The sequence below is a fragment of the Panthera pardus genome, unplaced genomic scaffold, assembly GCF_024362965.1.
Source record: "Panthera pardus isolate Hobbes unplaced genomic scaffold, ASM2436296v1 HiC_scaffold_11, whole genome shotgun sequence".
In the NCBI taxonomy this organism is placed as follows: Eukaryota; Metazoa; Chordata; class Mammalia; order Carnivora; family Felidae; genus Panthera; species Panthera pardus.
Genome location: NW_026526666.1, coordinates 48,869,079 through 48,889,310, shown reverse-complemented (window position 1 = coordinate 48,889,310; position 20,232 = coordinate 48,869,079). Strand labels below are relative to the sequence as shown.

The following is a 20,232-nucleotide window of genomic DNA, read 5'->3' as shown; positions in this document are numbered from 1 at the left end:
TTCACTGTTTTGTTGACTTAAGTTCATTCGTACACTGAAGCATCATATTCAGCTGCTAATGCCTCTTTTTCTTCCTCTCACCCTTCCCACTCTCCTTCAGTTTCTAATGACCATGGTATACATTTCTTGTCTTGGTACATATAGATTCCTCAGTTGTTAAGGTAGCAAATTGTTCAAAGCCAAAGATTTGATACTCAGCAGTTAGTCTTAAAATATTTTATGATCACACTCCTGATTCATACTGAGGAAAACTATTGATAATAATACCTTTATCCTTGATGTGGCACGTCTTCCACTAATCACAGGGGTTAAATTTAGTCTATTTTATATGTGTAATGCTGTTTCTATGAGCCACATCCCAGCTTCATATTAACTTGGCCCAACCCATGAAAAAAAAATTATTTGCCCTTTTTTTGCAAAAAAAAAAAAACAAAAACAAAAAAACTTTAAAAGCTATTGAATCTATAGCTGTGTTTGCTCTGAGTCACTTTTTCCTCCAAAAATACTTTTTGAAGTATCTTAAGTATATGAGAGCATAAAATAGTATATTCTATAATATTTAACCAAGGTGTTCTGAATTGTAATGGTAATAGTATGCAATTTTTATTTGAGCTATGGCCTTCCTAGAAACCAATTTCTTACTGTCAGCTAGAGCCAAGATTTTTCAGAATTTTAAAGAAAAACATATTTCATAAATTGAAGTTACAGTTCCCTTAAGACAAGTTCTATTTTGGGGTCTACATTTACAATCGCTGAGACTGTCACAGTCATTCACCTTCATCATTAAAAAGCCATATAAAGTTCCTTTCTCCTCTAAAGTTAGAACGTTCAATGTTCACCTTGTAGACTAACTTTCTGAGTCTATTAAAGTTTATGTCCAGAGGTATATAGACTAGGTAACCAGTGAGACAAGGTCTGATTTTAACTCCATGAAGAACTTCCCATACTCGTGACTTTTCAAAATTACTTGTGAAAAGTAAAACTTTTTTAAAAACCCAGTCTGGGTACTTTTAGAAAAAAAACGATTTATGACTTGCACAAAGAGTGATTTTTAAAAAAATGGGGAAGAAAAATGAAATGGCAACAGGTTCACCTATTAGTAGCATCTGGCCAGCCCTCTCTAGATTAGCTCTGGTTCAAACTTGTGCGGGTCCCTCTGTGATGCATGAGTCCAGGGAGGCTGTGTCTGACTCAAGCACACCCAGATATTGGTATCTGAGGAAAGCAAACATATATTCTTCAGAAAGGGCTGCAGCACATATTTTGTGGCTCTGTTGTGAGATGCTGTCTAGAGGGGAAAGTCATTATGCTGGTCAGGAGATATTAGACATTAGAACAACACTCTCAGAAATGCCATAAGCCAGTAACTAGACCCTAACAGCTATTACTATAAAGAGCTAACACTCCTGACTTGGAGCTATGAAAGGAAGTAGCACCTGAAAGTTACTAAGAACCATCAGAAAGCCCTCTAGTTGGCACCCATGTCCACTACTGAGAGTGAACAATAATTGGAGCCATTATCACTGAGAGCCACCACTAGGAAACCACAGATGAGATAGCAGAGACTTCCCAGCTCTCTTCCTGTCCTCTTCTCTAAACAGGAGATGCAAATCCTTTTATCTGATGGGCATTCAAGAGAAAGATAACAAATGTTGGCCTTTTAATATACTCCCAATTGAGGGTAAAGAAGAATTTTCAGACAATCAATCTAGTACAATTGGAGACTCAGAAACTCTCAATATGGGTTTTACTGGCTATAAAGACCTTGGATTGTAGCTCAGATTTCAGACTTTCAATAATTATAATAACATTTATTGATGCTACACTGAGTGCCATGCACTATTCTAAGTATGTTTGCATGTATTTACTCAATCTAATAACTATGAGGTATGTGCCATTACCATGCCCATTTTACTGATGAGGAAAAGTTAAGTACACAAAAGTTAATTAACTTGCCCAAAGTCACCAATTAATGAATGGTAAACATAGGCTAACTCTAGAGCTATGCTCTTACTCACTTCTTACACTATGGGGAAGGCAGAAAAAAAAATGGCCCCCTAAAGATAGCCACATCCTAATTCCTAGAACCTGTAAATATGTTACATTACATGGCAAAGGGACTTTGCAGGTGAGTTTAAATTCTGGACCTTGAGGTAAGGAGATTATCCTGGATCCAGGTGGGCCCAGTCTAATCATGTAGGTGAGAGAATCTTCCTTGGCTGTAGTCAGAGGGACATTATGAACATAGATAAATGGTCAGAGAGATGAACAATTGCTGACTTTGAGGATGGAAAACGGGACAATGTGCCAAGAAATGTGTTCATTTACTAGAAGCTGGAAAAGGCAAGGAAACAGCTTCTCCCCTAGATATTCCAGAAAATAATGCAGTTGTGCCAAAACCTTTGTCTTAGCCCCATTAAGACCTGTTTTGGACTTCTAACCTACAGAGCTGTAAGATAATAAAATTGTGATATTTTAAGCCACTAAGTTTGTGTTAACTTGACAGCAGCAGCAAAAATACTAATATATACAACCTTGTTGAAAAAGAGTTACTGAGGCATTTTCCTTCCTTGGGCAAAATGGTCTTGCTATAACCTTAGGTATATAGGTTGTTTCGCTTGTTTTGAATGTATTACATGATAGTTTGTCCCACATTTATCACTCAACCAAATATTACAAGAAGCTAAACATACTTGGGGCACCCAGGTGGCTCAGTCAGTTAAGAGTCCAACTCTTGATTTCAACCAAGTTTCATTGAGTCCAAACCCATGTGGGGCTCCGTGCTAACAGTACAGAGCCTACATGGGATTCTCTCTCCCTCTCCTCTCTCTACATTCCCCCCTCTGCTTGCACTCTCTGCCTCTATCAAAATGAATAAGTAAACTAAAAAAAAAAAAAAAAAGAAAAGAAACTGGACATACTTTAAATCTTGCAGCAGAGTTATAAAATAGATAATGCCATGATATGGATCTTTGATAAGTACATGATGGTTTTACCAAACAGTAGGAAGTTATTACTCTAACATTTAGAATACAAATAGTTTGATTCCTTACCAAATTCTGTCATCAGTGCCAAAGTATTCTTTGAAGTCTCAGATAAAATGAATTTGTTGAAAAGATGAATGACACATTACTTAATGAGATTTCCCAAAACTGCATCAAAGTCATCAATATTCATCATAGCAGAGGCCACAAAATGGGTTCAGAGTTATTTTTTTTTCCTATGGCTGTATTTATGTACATAAATAGAGTGAAAAATCAGGGCACTGGCCTTTGCAGGCAATCTTTTTGGAAACATTCCACTTACACAAATAATGAATGCCACAGAGCAGTATCAAAGATAACACTCACTGCTATCTGTTTCAACTAATGTGGCAGTATGCAGCCTGATCAGACATGTTTGTACATGTAAAGGGAAAAAAAAATACTATACCAGTGGGCACTAACAGTTAACATGCAGTGTAGTAATGGTTTCAGGGGTAGAGTTTAGTCAATCAATAAACTTCATCAACTAAGAAACTAATGTTGATTTAAATGTTTTAAAAGGGAGGGGCCCCTGGGTGGCTCCGTCGGTTAAGCATCTGACTTTGGCTCAGGTCATGATCTCACAGTTTGTGAGTTCGAGCCCCGCCTCGGGCTCTGTGCTGACAGCTCAGAGCCTGGAGCCTGCTTCAGATTCTGGGTCTCCCTCTCTCTCTGTCCCTCCCCAACTTATGCTCTATCTCTCTCTGTCTCTCAAAAATAAATAAATGTAGACAATTCTTTTTAATTTTTGAAAAAGGGAAAAAATAAAATGATTTAAAAAAAGAAATATTAAAGCTTTAGAAAGCAGCAATAAATGCTTTGGAAGACTCAGGCCACCATAAGAGTAAGCTTCAAAGCAAGTCTTCAGAACAGCGATTGAATCCCACAGAGCTTTGTGATGGATGAAATTAAACCTGTCACGTACATTACACTTGTATTCTTTCAGCAGTCAGGTTGTGGAGCATTACTATTCCTCCCAACATTGCAGATACAATACCCATAATTTAGCTCTTATGGTCTGGATTCATGCAAACATTATTAAAAATGGCTCCCATAGAATAAGCTGAAGAAAGGCAATCAAAATTAACTAGGAGCCCAGACTTTGCTGGGATAAAGTAATATTCAAAACTTCACCTCTGGCACCCAGAGATGTAGTGGCTTATTTTGGGTAACAGTGACAATCTGCCTGTTGCACAGAGACCCTGATGGCAAAGAGGGGGACTACCAGAGGGACCAATTGCACATACAGTGTCCTGGACTGATGGCATGAGTGCTATATGCCCAATGTGTACAGGGCGGTAAAAATTATATTTATTTTCATGACCAGTGCCATTCACTGGTCGGGTGGATTAACCATCATGCCTTATTTTACTGTCCTTTTCAACCAGTTTTCTTATTCCTTTTGAATTGACCATCTGTACAACTGAAGCTGAGCACTCTGTCACCCTGAACAGTGACATTATTAACCTATTTTTTTAAGTTTGTTATTATTTTCTTAATGTTACATGTAGGACATAATCATTATAGAAAAATTAGAAAACACACAGAAGCAAAAAAGGAAAAAAATATACATTATATATATATATGAAGTGTCATTACCCAGTAACAACCACTGTTAATGTTTAGGAATATATCCTTCCAGATATTTCCCACATAAATATGTATATAAACATGTTTCAGCAAAGACAGTATCATAGCATAAGAATAGCATCACACAGTATAATGTTTTATTGCCCGCTTGTTTCACTAAGCACTAGTGAACTTCTATACCTGCCATTTAGGACTTCATTTTTAATGACCACATATCATACTACTGTATGAGTTTACTGTAATTTAATCAATTCCCTGTTATTAGACTTTTATGTATGGTTGGTATTTTTATTATTACAGATAATTCTATGATTAATGTATTAGTAAATGAATGTTGCCACTTGACCAATTACTTCCTTAAGATAAGTTCTAGAAGTTGAATTACTGGTTAAAAGTTATGCAGTTTTCTAAAGATCTTGATGACTGTAGTTCCATCTTTAATTTTTTTTCTTTAACATTTGTTTATTATTGAGAGACAGAGAGACACAGAGTGTGAGCAGGGGAGGGGTAGAGAGAGAAAGGGAGACACAGAATCCGAGGTAGGCTCCAGGCTCCAAGCTGCCAGCACAGAGCCCGACGCGGGGCTTGAACTCACAAACTGTGAGATCATGACCTGAGCCAAAGTCAGCTGCCCAACCAACTGAGCCACCCAGGTGCCCCTGTAGTTCCATCTTTAAATGGGAAGGAAAACTGCTTAAAATCAGAAAGATAAAAACCATTCAAATGCTTTAAATGAATAATTCATAAAGATCTGAAATGCTAAATAAAAACACACAAAGACGTATTTCAATTCAGGTCTTTTTGTTAAACCATCACACACACATATAAAGCTAATGGGCTTAAGGGAGAGTCATCAAGTTTACAAATCAACAAATAAGATGATTTACTGAATAACAGGCAATGACATTAAAATATTATCTTCTATTAATACTTCTTAGGAACAAAAAAATAATAACTGTATTAAGATATAATTTTTATACTTTAATACATATTTTTATATAAATTATTTATATTTTTAATTTTTTTATAATTCTTGTTTTCTTGACTTTTACTATATTGTGAGCTCATTGAAGCCAAAAATTATATTCTGTGTATCACTATAACACTAGCAATCGAAACCTAGCATATGGTAGACATTCAATAATGCTTGCTTTATATACATGACCAAGAAAATTATTTTGATTTTTTATAAACTAAATTAATCAATTTAGGGGTTTTGTAACTATGTGGGTAGAAACTTTATGCTTGGAATTTTTTAATGCTTAATTTGTTCATACACATTTTATATTAAAATTTCCAGTAACGTACAAAGTAATACTGATTAAAATAAACCAATATTTACATGTAATTCTGATAAGGTTTTTAAAGTGTACACTGAATTTACAACCTATCGAATAGAATACATTTTCAATGAAGAATACCTTAGGACAATTTCAGAATTATATGGAGAATGGTTTAGTACCATATTTCAAACTATTTAAGAAAGCGATTAAGACTATGCTATGAGATTAATTTATAAATTATAAGTGTATTTTAAAAACAAGATAAACCTTTGTTATCCAAATAAGATGTTGCTTCTCTCAAACTTGACTTGAACAGTGGTACCTTGCTTAAAATGCTGTAGTAATCTTTGAAGCTTACATATGTAAACTGTTCCTAGTCTGTTTTCATGGTTTCTATGTGAATGAAATTTTTTTTTTTTTAACTAGGGCTAGTTCTTGATAATAATCCTAACCTCTGTTACTTCTGACTTATAGGGTATCTTTGTTACTAGGGTTCAGCCTGATGGACCAGCATCCAATCTGCTGCAGCCTGGTGATAAGATCCTTCAGGTAAGAGAGATAAAAAGCATTGTTTTCAAACGACAACATAAAACAAATATGTATCCATGTTATTAAGTTGAATGACTTGAATTAAATGATTGGCAATAAGTCCTTCTCACATTTTTTATTTGCCTTTATTTGGGGGCGGGGGGTTGAGAGGCAAGTCAGAAACAAATTCAATCTCATATAATTCTTTACATTCCACGATTTGGCATATGGTAGATGGTCTGCATATTTTTGTTTATATGAATACTGTTATTTGGTAATGGAAGAAGAATTGAGACATATAAGAATCTATGCATAGCTATCAAATATGAGTCATGAGGGACCAAAATAGGGTATCTATGTGACTTTGGATGAGGAAGAAGGGACTCGTCCATATTTAATTCTCAACAGTAAGCTTATTACTGTTTGAAAACTGTGAAACACATGGTTATATCTCCCTCCTCCCCCTTCTCAGATACTTGAACAAGTACCTACACATAAGATGACTTATTAAAATGTACTGTCTAAGAGAAATGACTTTTTCTCTAACTTAAAGCTCTGTGGAACAGAAAAGGGTCACTCCAGTAAACAGCTAAGTAAATGCTTGGTATAACCATTTTGCTTTCTTTGTTCCTCTCTCTGAATTCACTTCTGCTTAATTATTTCCTACATTGCAAAGAAAGGGACTTAAGTATCATCAGTTTATTTAAGCTTCAGTATTTTGACTTATGACCCCAGAAATGTCTCGCTATATCACTAGGCGGAAGTATCTTTCATCACAGATATTTAAGCATTTGGAGCAATTATGAAATGGTTCAACATAATCTATCAGGACACTGGGAAGAAAAGACATGTCAGAAAGGATCCTTCTAGATTGGCTCTGCAAACATTTACAACAATGCAAGGGCCCAATACAACTCAGCTCTGAGGAGATCTTCTATCTATTTACCAAACACTTTCAAAAAGTTATAGGAAAGTATAAACCCTATATAACTATATATACATATATTTTAATATTTTATTCCCAGAAATATTTTTTATTTTTTAAGTTTATTTATTTTGAGAGAGAGAGAGAGAAAGCACAAGCAGGGGAGGGGCAGAGAGAAGGAAAGACAGAATCCCAAGCAGGCTCCACACGATCAGTGCAGAACCCGACGTGGGACTTGAACTCACCAACTGTGAGATCTTGACCTGAGCAGAGATCAAAAGTCAGATGCTTAACCAATTGCGCCACCCAGGTACCCCAGAAATATTTTTTTTAATGTTTACCTATTTTTGAGAGAGAGCTTGAGTGAGGGAGGAGCAGAGAGAGAGGGAGATGGGATCCAAAGCAGGCTCCACGCTGAAAGCACAGAGCCTGATGAAGAGCTCGAACTCACAAACCTTGATATCATGACCTGAGCGGAAGTTGGGTGCTTAACTGAGTGAGCCAACCAGGTCCCTGCTCAGAAATATTTTAAACTAACTAGCAGGATCATGAAAACTCAAGTTTTCAAAAATCATAGTTCTCTGAAAAGACTATGGGTTGCTCCGACCTGTAGCATTGTCACAGTAGAAACAGCATCCAACAGGGGCGCCTGGGTGGCTCAGTCGGTTGAGCGTCCAGCTTCGGCTCAGGTCATGATCTCACAGTCCGTGAGTTCGAGCCCCGCGTCGGGCTCTGTGCTGACAGCTCGGAGCCTGGAGCCTGCTTCGGATTCTGTGTCTCCCTCTCTCTCTGCCCCTCCCCTGCTCATGCTCTGCCTCTCTCTGTCTCAAAAATAAATAAAAACATTAAAAAGAGAAAAAAGAAACAGCATCCAATAGGTTTGAGTCCAGTCCATGCAGGCAGAAGACCAAGCCAGCAGTTGATCTCTAGAGTTAAAATATTGAAACAAAATAGACACATAAAATAATCTAAATTTATTTTTGCCATTTTGTTCTGTAAGTTCTATATTTTTGGATTTCCTAACTAGCCCTTTGATCTTAAGCATTTTATATCATATCTATGGGACTCACAATTATGTGTAGAATGAACTGTGGTTTATGTTATATCTAAGGTCCTCTCAGCTTAAATATTCAACTCTTCAATGATTTTATAAATTTCGATGAAAAACAGTCAAGAATAAATTAACAATGTAATTTCCTAACACTTGGTAAGTGCTACTGTTTAGCAAAGGAAAGGGCTAGTTTTGTTTTGTTTTGTTTTTTTTCTCTACTGAATTTTAAACAATTACTTTGACTATCTGAGCCTGAAAAAAATGTAGGCAGTTAATCTCAGATCTCTGATCTTTGGAATGCCAGGCTGCTTAGAGAAGTCTTCGATAACTTGAGATAAGGCGAAGAGTTGTCTTCATTCATGACAGAGGTAGCAAAAGAAAGATTTTTCTCTCTGGATTCAGGAGAATCCAGATATAATGCATAATTTATGTTTATGTTACATGCTAAAATTTTACACATCCATGTATCTATAGGTAGGTGATAGATGATGATGGTAGATAGATGGATAATCAGTATAGATGAATACAGATATACTGAATAAGGGAAATGAGAAATCAGTTAGTGTCTAGTCTCAGGGTTAGAATACTCTTTTCTAGCTGTGCAATTCTAGAAGGCTTATATGTAGGAACATGGGAGTTTAGTATTTCTAGTCCTTAAGAGGTATACAGCAACAGCAAAGTGCACTAAGGAATCATTTCCTAATGCAAGAAGTAGGAAGGAATCATAAACCCAATCTGTTAAAAGCCAAAAATCTGCAGAAGAGCTGCACCCGGGTTAGCTCTTCTCTCCACAAATGACTATGAAAGAGGTAACATTTTATTTTTTGCTTTGGAACTCATTTGTATCAAGTACAATAAAATCAAAATTCATTTTCAGCAAAAGAAAAATGCACATAGACCTTAATCAAATGAATTACTATATTCACAGTTTTACTCATACTAGTTAAAAAGCAGACGTGGGTTATACTTTCAGAAAGAAATAGGAGGATCTTTGCTCCTTACTGGAGCAAATTTATTTACAAGCCTTGTTACCAATGTAACAGCCTAGAAAATCAAGGTAAAAGGAACAAAGAAATAAACAAAAATCAACAAATGAGCTCCCTAAGTGATGGGAGTTATTGGGTTTGATCTAACCCAATAGCAAATAACAAAAGAGATATTAAGTAGCAAAAAAGATATACCTTTCCTAAATCTCCACCAAACCCCAAATTTATTATATAAGAGCTGTCCCTTTCTTTGTCTAGAACTTATTTTACCCACTATTCTCTTCTTACTCTGCTATGGGATCAGGAACATGTCATAGGAATTACATGAAGAGGTGTGCATTAGAGGATGATCTTAATTAAAATATTTTTGCATGATGTTTCCGACATTTCAGTGTTCATTTTCCCAGAATAAATACACTATAATTAATGAGCATATTCAAATGACCTACTGTGTTTAGTGAGTCATGTTGCTTTATGACCCTGTTGGATGAGAAGCTAGCGCCATGCTGGGAGACTTGAACCCTCCCGGCCTCATCTTCCTACATAAAGTCAAATCCTACAGGAGTGAGAGAGAACAATAAAAGCACATTCATCACAAAAAAATTATTAGATTGAACCATGTGAATTTGCCAATATTTGACCATTTTTGAAGTAGTGATTTTGTTGGTTTAACATCATAGTTTCTTTTTTTTTTTGTAACGTTCTTTCCAGTTAAAAAAAAAAAAATTTCAATCTAACTTATTATACATTTTAAATGTAAAATATGTTAAAATGTAGAAAATGTAGGGGTCTCTGGGTGGCTCAGTTGGTTAAGCATCCAACTTTGGCTCAGGTCATGACCTCGCGGTTTGTGGGTTAGAGACCCACGTTGGGCTCTGTGCTGACAGCTCAGAGCCTTGAGCCTGCCTCGGATTCTGTGTCTCCCTCTCTCTCTGCTCCTCCCCTGTTTGTGCTCTGTCTGTCTCTCTCTCTCTCTCTCTCTCTATCAAAAATAAAAACATTAAAAAAATTTTAACTGTAGAAAATCTATTAATTATAGTTATTCTGTTGAAAAATGAATAGACTAGAGAAAATAATATATTGTACTTGATAGTTAACATGGTTCACAGTTATAGCATAATGCTCATTTAAGGAAGTATATTACATATTATATTACATATTATATTTATAAGTATAATATTCTACTATATGACCGTAGTCAAAATATTCTCTTCATTTGTCTGTCCACCCCTAGTCCACACACAAGTGCCTAACTTTGGCAGGAGAAAAGAAATTAAATGATTTATAAATACTTATTAATGACATCCAAATTTTACCAGTCATCAAAACAGATTTTTCTCATATAAGGTATACTAATATGATACATAATTGCAGATCATTTCATACTCTCTTCTACCTTACCATAATTTTAAGAGTTTCCCAAAATATATTCCTGGTCTATGGCTATATCTCTAAGATACCAAAATAAAATAATCAAAAGATATGATAATTCAAAAAAATAAGATATTTCCCCCTTGTTTTCTAGTCATAAGAAACTCTGGTTGTACAATTCATATAGACAATTCAAGACCCCACTCTCAACAAACAAGTCTATCAAGTTTCAGCTAGCTGTCAGTAGGTTGTTTGACTTGGAGTGTCTTATCAAGAGAATTTACTCTTGATTGAGCAGGAGTTGGGTGCCTTGGATGGCTCAGTCAGTTAAGCATCTGATCTCACAGTTCATGAGATGGAGCTCCGCATCAGGCTCTGTGCTAGCAGCATGGAGCTTGCGTGGTTTTCTCTCTCTCTCTCTCTCTCTCTCTCTCTCTGTCTCTTTCTCTCTATCAAAAAAAAAAAAATAGAGAGAGAGAAAGAGAGTGAGCAGGAGTTACCCCAAGCTTAACAGGGAGGAGAAAGAGTATAAGTAGCAGGAGGAATAGCTGTGGGCTAACCTGGCAACACTGTTAAGGAGCAGAGGTGAGAGACTCAATTCAGAATGAGTGTGGAGTTCAAAGAGAGAGCACTGGAGAGAGAAACTGCAGGCTTAAAGAAAGAAAATCCTAGAATTTTAAGGTTTTGTACTGAGTTGGAGAACTGAAACATGAAGGGGGCTTAGAATGGGGAGGAGGTGGTGAGATACAGCTTTTAAGGCTCAGAATACGAGAAAAAAAGTTTAGACTTCCCAAAAGTCTAAATGAAATGTCCACGGATGCCTGAATCTGTCATATACAGATATATACTGTTGTATCTGTATCTGACCACCGGATCAAACCTTCCTTGTCTGAATGGAAGTTTTATACATCTTTGAAGGACCAGTAGGTGTGGTTAGCTGCTAACAGTGTTATCTTACTTAGCTTAGCATATTTCTTCAACAACCTCAAAACAAAGTGCTTCTGAGAAGCCATAATTAATGTCACAAAGCCCATGCACTAAATATCATGCCTTTTACTCATAAAACCCGATTTCATACTTGGATACTTGGAATCTTTTACCTACCTTTCCAGACCACCAAGGAGAAACCCTGTGGATCCAGGCACATCGTCAGAAACAGGAAGTCATAGCTGACAGTTTCACTGTGCAGGAAAGGAGAGAAACTTCTTTTAAAAGACAGAAACAAAATTCAAAAAGTACAGCAGAGTCATTAAGTATAGACTATAAGGTGTTTCCCAATGGCATCCCTTAAATTATCTGAACCACCTCAGATTCTATCCCTTGCTTCAGTATTTCACAATGTATTAAGCATTTCAGACCCTGAAAAATCTTTCAAACTTATATTTCCCAACATATTTAACCGTACATCCCTCTTAATAACAACATCAATTAACTACCTCCACAGAACACACTTTAGGAAATGTTACTTATAGAAGCATCTAACTGGACCCACAGCTTTATCCCACAGAGAGTTCATGTTCATAATTATCATCATGAGTCATTCAGAATGGGTTAGAGTATATTCATGTCTCTGAATTTTTAAAAATTTCTCCCAAAAAGGCTACAAAAAGTAGAGTGAGAAATTTTCATTATGGTTAAAAGGAAGTATGAGACTCAAAAAAAATAAATTTAAGGTATTTGGAAATTTCACTAAAGCATTTCCCAGCAAGGTCAAATGAGTTAATGCTTTTCTTTATCATTTTATTTGGTGGTTGAAAATCAAAAACATAAGAGAGGCTGGAGGGAAAGGTGGGGGAGGGGGTCAGTAATCATGTCATGTCATTCTTAGTGTTTAGAGAAACTATTGCTTATAATGATGTGATACATTCAAAGAATAAGATTTTTTGATACAATTTGATTAGAAGACAACAAAAAATTATTTTCAAAATTGTTTATGATTTTATATGCCAGAGTTTCACTCCATATCTCATTCCATTTATGAAGTTCAGTACAGTCAGCTAATAAAAGATTGAGTAAATACTTATTGCACATCAAAAAAATAAGAGATAAGGAAAACAGGTAAACCAACAAAAACAAGTTAAGCTCATTAGTCTGCCTTTAACCTCCATAATTTGGCTGAAATAAAAATAACAATTAAGTACCTCTATTGTATCTCTTATATCACAAGACAACCCTGCAAGGTATCTACTGTTGACAGAGGTTAAATAACTTATTTGACCTTCTTCCATTATACAATACTGGCTTTACTGCAACAAATTTTACTGATAGCATCATATTCATCACATTTGCTATTTATATATTTGGAAAATATGTATTAAACGCCCACTGTGTACAAAGTATTGTGCCAAGCAATGTGAACAATGTAATAAAGAATGTAACTAAGTCCCTAGCTTCATACAACTTAGCCCAGGAAGCAGACATGCCCAAAATTACCTGAGCAGAAAACGAAGAAGGAAGAGAGGATAGATAGAAGGGGACTTTAAACATTTAATAAAATCAGCTCCCAGTCCGTCTTCTTTTAAGAGAAAATGTTTTACCAAATGGAAACCAACATGGCTACAATGAGCCCCTGAAAATGAGAGGTTGATTTTGCAGTTCGGTTCACTTCGCAGTTTCTATTTCTTTTAAAATAAATAACATCTATCTTATCAGGGAACTGCTCTGCAAACCAAGGTAGGGAACCCATTTGTTAGAGATGCTCATTTAAGATGTTTGATAAGAAGAAAACAGCATTCTAAAATCAGATAAATAAGTAAATGTCTTCAAGATGACTATTATCAGTTCCATGCCCAAATTTTTTAAACTTTTTTTTTTGTTAAAAAATTTTCTTAAGTTTATTTATTTATTTTGAGGGGGAGGGGGCAGAATCCCAAGTAGGCTCCACACTGTCAGCACAGAACCCAATGCAGGGCTTGAATTCAAAAACCATGAGACCATGACCTGAGCCAAAATCAATAGTAGACACTTAACCAACTGAGCCACCCAGGTGCCCTCCATGCCCAAATTTGTAAACCAAAAATTGACAAAGTATTTAGTTTAGTTGAGTCTATTCTAACATGTCTTTTTTGAGCCTGAATTCATGAAATATTCAAGCAGCAATACATGTGTGCACTTCAGATAGAAGAGAAATTCTTATCTATGTTTTATTCTATAAAGAGTTTTTAATACTAAAGTAAAAGCCATTAAGACTTCAGACTTCTCACATTTAAAAAGCTCTGTGTAAACTTTTCATAGGAACTCTCCCAGAATTTAGGATCTATAGTTCAGATTTTTGATAGAAAGGAAAAGTTTCCAAATGACTTGGCATAAAGTCAGTGTAGTATTGATTATGCAGTATATTCAATTCCAAATATATGCCAATATTTAATGAGAGCACTCTATCAGATTAAAATTTTGAAATGAGAATTAATTCCAGGTAGCTAATGTGAAACATAATTATAATTATTTAAGATTTCTACTGTTTCTCATAATGTCTGGCTGTCAGGATTAAACACCATGAAGGCTTGCCCTTATAACTCTAATATGGTTGCTGTATTTTTTTTTTAAGTTTTCCCTCATTCCAAGAGCCTAGGCATTCAAAGATATTAATGTACTAATGTATATCTAATATATATGGGGTGACTGGGTGGCTCAGTCTGTTAAGCATTCGACTTTGGCTCAGCTCATGATCTCATGGTTTCCAAGTTCAAATCCCATGTTGGGCTCTGTGCTGACATCTCAGAGCCTGGAGCCTGCTTCAGATTCTGTGTCTCCCTCTCTCTCTGCCCCTCCGCTGCTCACACTTTTCTGTCTCTCTCTGTCTCTCTGTCTCTCTCTCAAAAATAAACATTAAAAAAAAAAATTTAATTAAAACTGCATCTATGCTGACCCTTTAAATATTTGTCCTTGAAGGTGAGTTTCAATCAACAAAAATCACACATCTGAGTCTCTAATTCCATTTCTCTTTTGTATCCTAAAAGAGTCATGCTCTCCGTCTTACTGGATAATACCGCCTACCTTTCGGCCAAGACTCCTTAGCAATTAGTTTTTAAATTTAAAGCTTTGAATAATAAGGGTACAACAAAATTCCTGAATCTTGAATTACAGAATCCTCTGTAGAAGTTCTATAGTGTAAACATCCATAATTTATCCATTTAACAAAGCATTTACCAGAAGGAAATCAAAGATAGATCTTGGAAGGAAAAAAAGGATGAAATCCAGAAACCAAGTATGTTTTATAGTAAATTGATTACCATAATTACAAAACTCTACTTTTTGTTGTTATTGTAAATATTGTTTTTCATTAACCCTCCATCTTTCCATATCTAAATCATGCAAAGGGGCAATTAAAAATCATTTTATGGCACAGATATCAAATGGAATTTTTAAAAGGTAGGCTATCTTCTGGAAACAATATAACGACTATACAGTAAAATGTTCCTTTATACTTTCAAATCAGCTAAAGCCAGAAATCCATTAGCCATATATTCTGGAAGCATAAAATTTTCAGAATATCTTTTCATTCCTAAATTTTTTTTTATTAACTTCATTTTAACTTAATAAGCCATTTCATTTATTTCTCATTTTTTCATAAAATTGCTATTTCCTCTAAAGTGCACACATTTTATTATAATCCACAATAGACACTGTGTTTATATAAACATGTATGTGGCCAAATGTGGCAATGTATTTTAAAATTTTGTTAATTTAGCTGGGGCACTTAGGTGGCTCAGTTAAGCATCCAACTCTGAATTTCAACTCAGGTCATGATCCAGCCAGAGTTTCCTCTGGCTTCGCCCTGCCCAAGCATAGTTCACCATCTTTCAGGTCCTAACACGTGAGCTCATGCCCCACCTCCCCGGCGTGGCGGGCGAGACGGGCCAGTGGTGTGCCCTCAGCTTGTAGGTTAGAGCCCCACATCGGGCTCCACACTGGCAGCACAGAGCCTGCTTGGGCTTCTTTCTCTCCTTCTCTCTGCCCCTCCCGCACTTATGCACACACGCTCTCTCTCTCTCTCTCTCACTCTCTCTCTCTCTCTCGCTCTCTCTCTCAAAATAAATAAATAAACATTAAAATTTCTCTAATAAATAAAAATTTCATTAATTTAACATATAGTCTTCCAACCATCTTTTGCATTTCCATTATGTATATCTAAATTATGAAATGCACAAATGTAGGTTCTATGCATCACTTTCAAAGCATCATTGGATTTATACCTTGCAATTAATATTGCATAGTACTGTCCTTTATTTCCTCAGCTCTTTTTCTAGTCAGATACATAAGACAACCATAAATATTCAAACCCCTCTTCCAACCCTTTCCATCATTGTATCCCCCAGCATCAGGTCTAACATAATGTTCCATATCAAGAAATGGTTCAATTAATATTAAATATTGAATTCATGTAATGAACCTAAAACAGTCATTACCAACTTCACAACATCCAATGGGATGAATTATGCCAAGATGCAGAGTTGACATCTGTGACATAAATTCCCACCTAGTCACTAGCACTCTGAGCTTGGATATTTCATGTACTGTCTCCAATCCTCCTCACATTTTCATCTTTAAAAAAATTAGGGTGGGGCGCCTGGGTGGCTCAGTCGGCTAAGCGTCCGACTTCAGCTCAGGTCATGATCTCGCGGTCCGTGAGTTCGAGCCCCCCATCGGGCTCTGTGCTGACAGCTCAGAGCCTGGAGCCTGTTTCGGATTCTGTGTCTCCCTCTCTCTCTGACCCTCCCCTGTTCATGCTCTGTCTCTGTCTCAAAGATAAATAAACACTAAAAAAAAAAAAAAAAAAATTACGGTTAACAAGAAAAAAGAAAAGTTCCTCTGACATTTTGTCCTTCTATTTGTGACTCCATGAAAATTCAAGAAAATAATAGTGACGTAATATTAATAGCAGTAGCTAACATTCGATTGATTTATAGTTTGCCAGACCTAAGCACCTGACATATATTAACTCATTTAATCTTTAATAAACTTTCTAAAATAATGTGCTTTCTGATCGTTCAGAGTCCTCCTGGTATTTTGAACCCATTCCCAGGCAGTCCTTAGTTGTGGCATTTTGAACAGTCCTCTTGAGGCTCACCAAAGCTTGGGTTTTAGATCCAAAACATGTCTGGGTACTAACATTGCACGTAGAGTCCTAGTGTTTATTTAACTCGGTGATCTAAGTTATCAATCTGCTTATTTCCTTCTGGAAAATCAGCCCTGTATTTGAGTTTCCAACTACATAACTCTCATTTTTCACTTACAAAGCATGAAAACTAACAGCTGATATTTAAAGTGATATTAAAAGCTCATTTATACATGGGATCTTTCTAGCCTTGAATTAGAACCCGGACTGCGATTCGGAACATCTTGAAGCCTGTTTTTTGGAAACAGACCCAGATACAAGGCCAGACTTCATCTAGCTATTCCTTTTCCCTGCTTTTTACTCTGCTGCAGAAAACTAGGGTTCACTGGGGCCACTGGAAAAGATTTTACTTTCCTGGATTTCCTGCTACTTTATGAGCACAGTACCTTGATCCCCCTTCATGACAACTCTTCCCAGTTATTCTCCTCCCGGGATCTCTCAGGAACCCAGCTTTCCTATTCTCTCCCCGTCGTGCATCGGTCCCATGGGAATCTCTGTTCTTTAGTTCTGCCATCCCTGGGCAGGAAGGATTAGGCTCTGCTTTACCTTCCCTGTCCTTAATTCAGACAGGTTTTCTTAGATGCCAAGGTCAACAGCAAACACTATCTCTCAGCTCTGCTCTCCATGTCCCAAGCTGCAGCCCCCTCATACTCCCCTGGTTAGATTTTCCTTCTTTCACAGTGTTCCCTTTTAAACTTATTTTCTGATAAATCTCTCAGCCTTCCATGTGGTGAATACCAAACTGCAGTAAAACCTAACCTCTGTTGCTGATACTGCCATTCTGACCTCCTTCCTGAACTCTACTCTTTTGTTTCTAAATATATGATCAATGTTTCCCTTGCACACATTGCCATGGCCTCAAACTCCATTTTCATTTCCATTTTTCATTAATTGTATCACAGTTTGATTCTTGTTTCTTATACCCATGTTCAATGAGATGCCAAATTTATAGATTCTACCCTAAAATTTTTCTCCTTTTTTAATCCATTTCCCCTCAAGTTTCCTGGCACTGTCCTAGCAGATAGCCTGACTTAGTCTTTCCACTTTTGAGAGCGAAAGCTCACATATGGCTACAAGAACCCAATTAAGCCAGAGTTAATACTATAATAAGAATGAGAGATTCAGCATTTCTGGAGATGCTAATTTAGGATTAAATGTTATTTCTACCAGTATTTTTAGAATGAATTAAGTTAATCCTGATAGGAATCTGAATGAGAAGTTAGGTTTTGCAGTGAAGAACAAAATTATGTCAGGAGGTGATATAGCAATAATTTCAAGGGGAAAATGTTCATTATTTTAGCATAATCAGTGAAATGCCAGCTCAAATCTATGGAAGCAATTGTAATCTTATTATTTCAGTGAAGTATTGAGAAAAATAATGAGAAGAAATATTATGGTATCAGATCATTCAGCCCTGGCTGTGTGGCCTCAGTCACTTAGCTGGTCTCTCTGAGATATAACTCTTTCATTTATAAAATAACAGGATTAGCTTAGATCATGCTTGCTCTCACTCTCACTTTTTCTCTCTCTCATTCCCTCTCTCTGTCTCTCCAGAAAAGTTCTGTTTAAATGTTTCACATACTGAACTATCTCTCTTCATTTTGAAGAAAGGAATCTATGAACTAACCCCACATCCTATCAAGCCCCTCCACATTAGTTTAATCTTATGGTTGCTTCTTATGCTAAAGCCTAAGATCTCAACTCACTGGTATTTTTATTTTTAAATTCTCATTAAAATGATTACATACCTGGATCATATAAAAACTCTTTTCCCTGCATAGATTGTTGAAAAATTTACTTGAAAGAGCCAATTGTTCATGTGTCTAAGGCTGGAGAGAACCCCAGCCTTGAGACAAGACATTGATTGTGGCCCTTCACTAATCACATTCTTGCCAGATGTGACTACCAGGGAAACTTCTCATGTACCTCAGAGAAACAACTTCTCTGGAAATTTAACCTCTCTCTTTTCCTTCCACTGAGCTACTCTAGTACATTATTTATCTCTTCTGATATTAATTCAATTCAGCAACTGCTGAGTCCTTACTACAGGTAAGGCATTTTCTACATTGTTTTTAGTTGTGTCCATGGCTAAATTCCCCTTCCATATAGTCATATCTTTGATGGGAGCGTCCCTGTGTCATCTCTTTCTTACTTCCTATCCCCAGTGCCAAGCACAATGCCTTGGGCACAGTTAACACGTAAAGATTGATGTTTGATTGAAAAAATGGTAGAAACAGAGCAACCTTTTTTGAAGAACTTTTGATAAAAGTATCACTAAAAATTAACAGCTATGATTAATTTGCCATCTGGGTTCTGTGTCACTTATGCCCTTAAAATTGATATATATATATTTTTTTTTTTTTTTTTTTTTTGAAGAGCCAGCCACAATCCCTCCCTGCCCAGTTGCTATGTCTCAAAACTACAGCCTCAGCTCTCTCCATTTCTATTCTTTGCCTGGAGAATAGGGAACAAGTCAGATTCAAAACCTCAATCTATGTCCCCCCATTCCCAACACAGACCAGGCAAAGCACTGGGCTGGGGTGTATATGGGTGGATTTACTCTGCCTCCTCTTTCTGTACAGTCAGTATAAGAACACAGCCTGTGGTAAGCACCAGGAGGCTCAAAAGTGACATTATTTTGAGACTAGTAGTTGCTAAAACCAGGAACGGTGAAGTCTAATGGTGGACAATATACCATTGATGGCCTCCAAATTCCGAAACATTCATTTTCCCTGAAACACCAAGATATTTAAATTTCAAACAATGCTCTGAAAATTCTTGGTGGGTTTGAGTTCATTCCAATTCCAGGTTCTGAGTCTTCTCATAGAGGAAATCTGAGCACTCACAAAGTTATTAACAATATTTAACATTCAAGGACTCCATGGTTAAAGTTAAATTTAGAGGCACCTGGCTGGCTCATTCCGTAGAACACGTGATTCTTGATCTGAGGGTTGTGAGTTCCAACCCCATATTGGACATGGAGCTTACTTAAGATAAGTAAATAAATAAAGTTAAATTTAATTCACAATTAAGGTATGCCTTTTGGTCAAACTGAAGCATTAAGGTAGTTAGATTATTCCTCAAAAATAAACATACCTTTCACCCAAGTTTGCTATTTTCCTCATGTCAGATACAGATTGAGAATAAAAAGAATGTACCATATGCTGTGCTCTCTCTATTCCACATCACCGTCTAACCAGAAATAACATCACACAGAACCCAGTTGTCTGCTTTTAACTATAACTTAAAGCAAGAAATTTGGGCTGTGTAACAAACCCAAAGTTCTACCCAATTACTGTTTCCTGCCACTGCAACAGCCAATGCCAACCTTGATAGGCATTTCAATTAACTAAATGT

General features: G+C 36.4%; 1 protein-coding gene and 1 non-coding gene across 9 annotated transcripts in view; one reads left to right on the top strand and one right to left on the bottom strand.

Moving 5' to 3' along the window:
- LRRC7 (leucine rich repeat containing 7) overlaps window positions 1-20,232 on the top strand; it is a 553,063-nt gene that overhangs the window by 526,753 nt on the left and 6,078 nt on the right. For 7 of the 8 annotated variants that reach the window (XM_019448906.2, XM_053894103.1, XM_019448904.2 and 4 more), the window contains one exon: window positions 6,371-6,445. In XM_019448906.2, the coding sequence (XP_019304451.1) occupies window positions 6,371-6,445 (75 nt within the window). The remainder of the gene's footprint in view (window positions 1-6,370; window positions 6,446-20,232) is intronic. The other variant, XM_019448903.2, reaches the window with a different exon arrangement.
- Window positions 19,368-19,497, bottom strand: LOC128776019 (small nucleolar RNA SNORA51). The gene has a single exon (XR_008420994.1). It is a non-coding gene; the product is annotated as a small nucleolar RNA SNORA51 (small nucleolar RNA).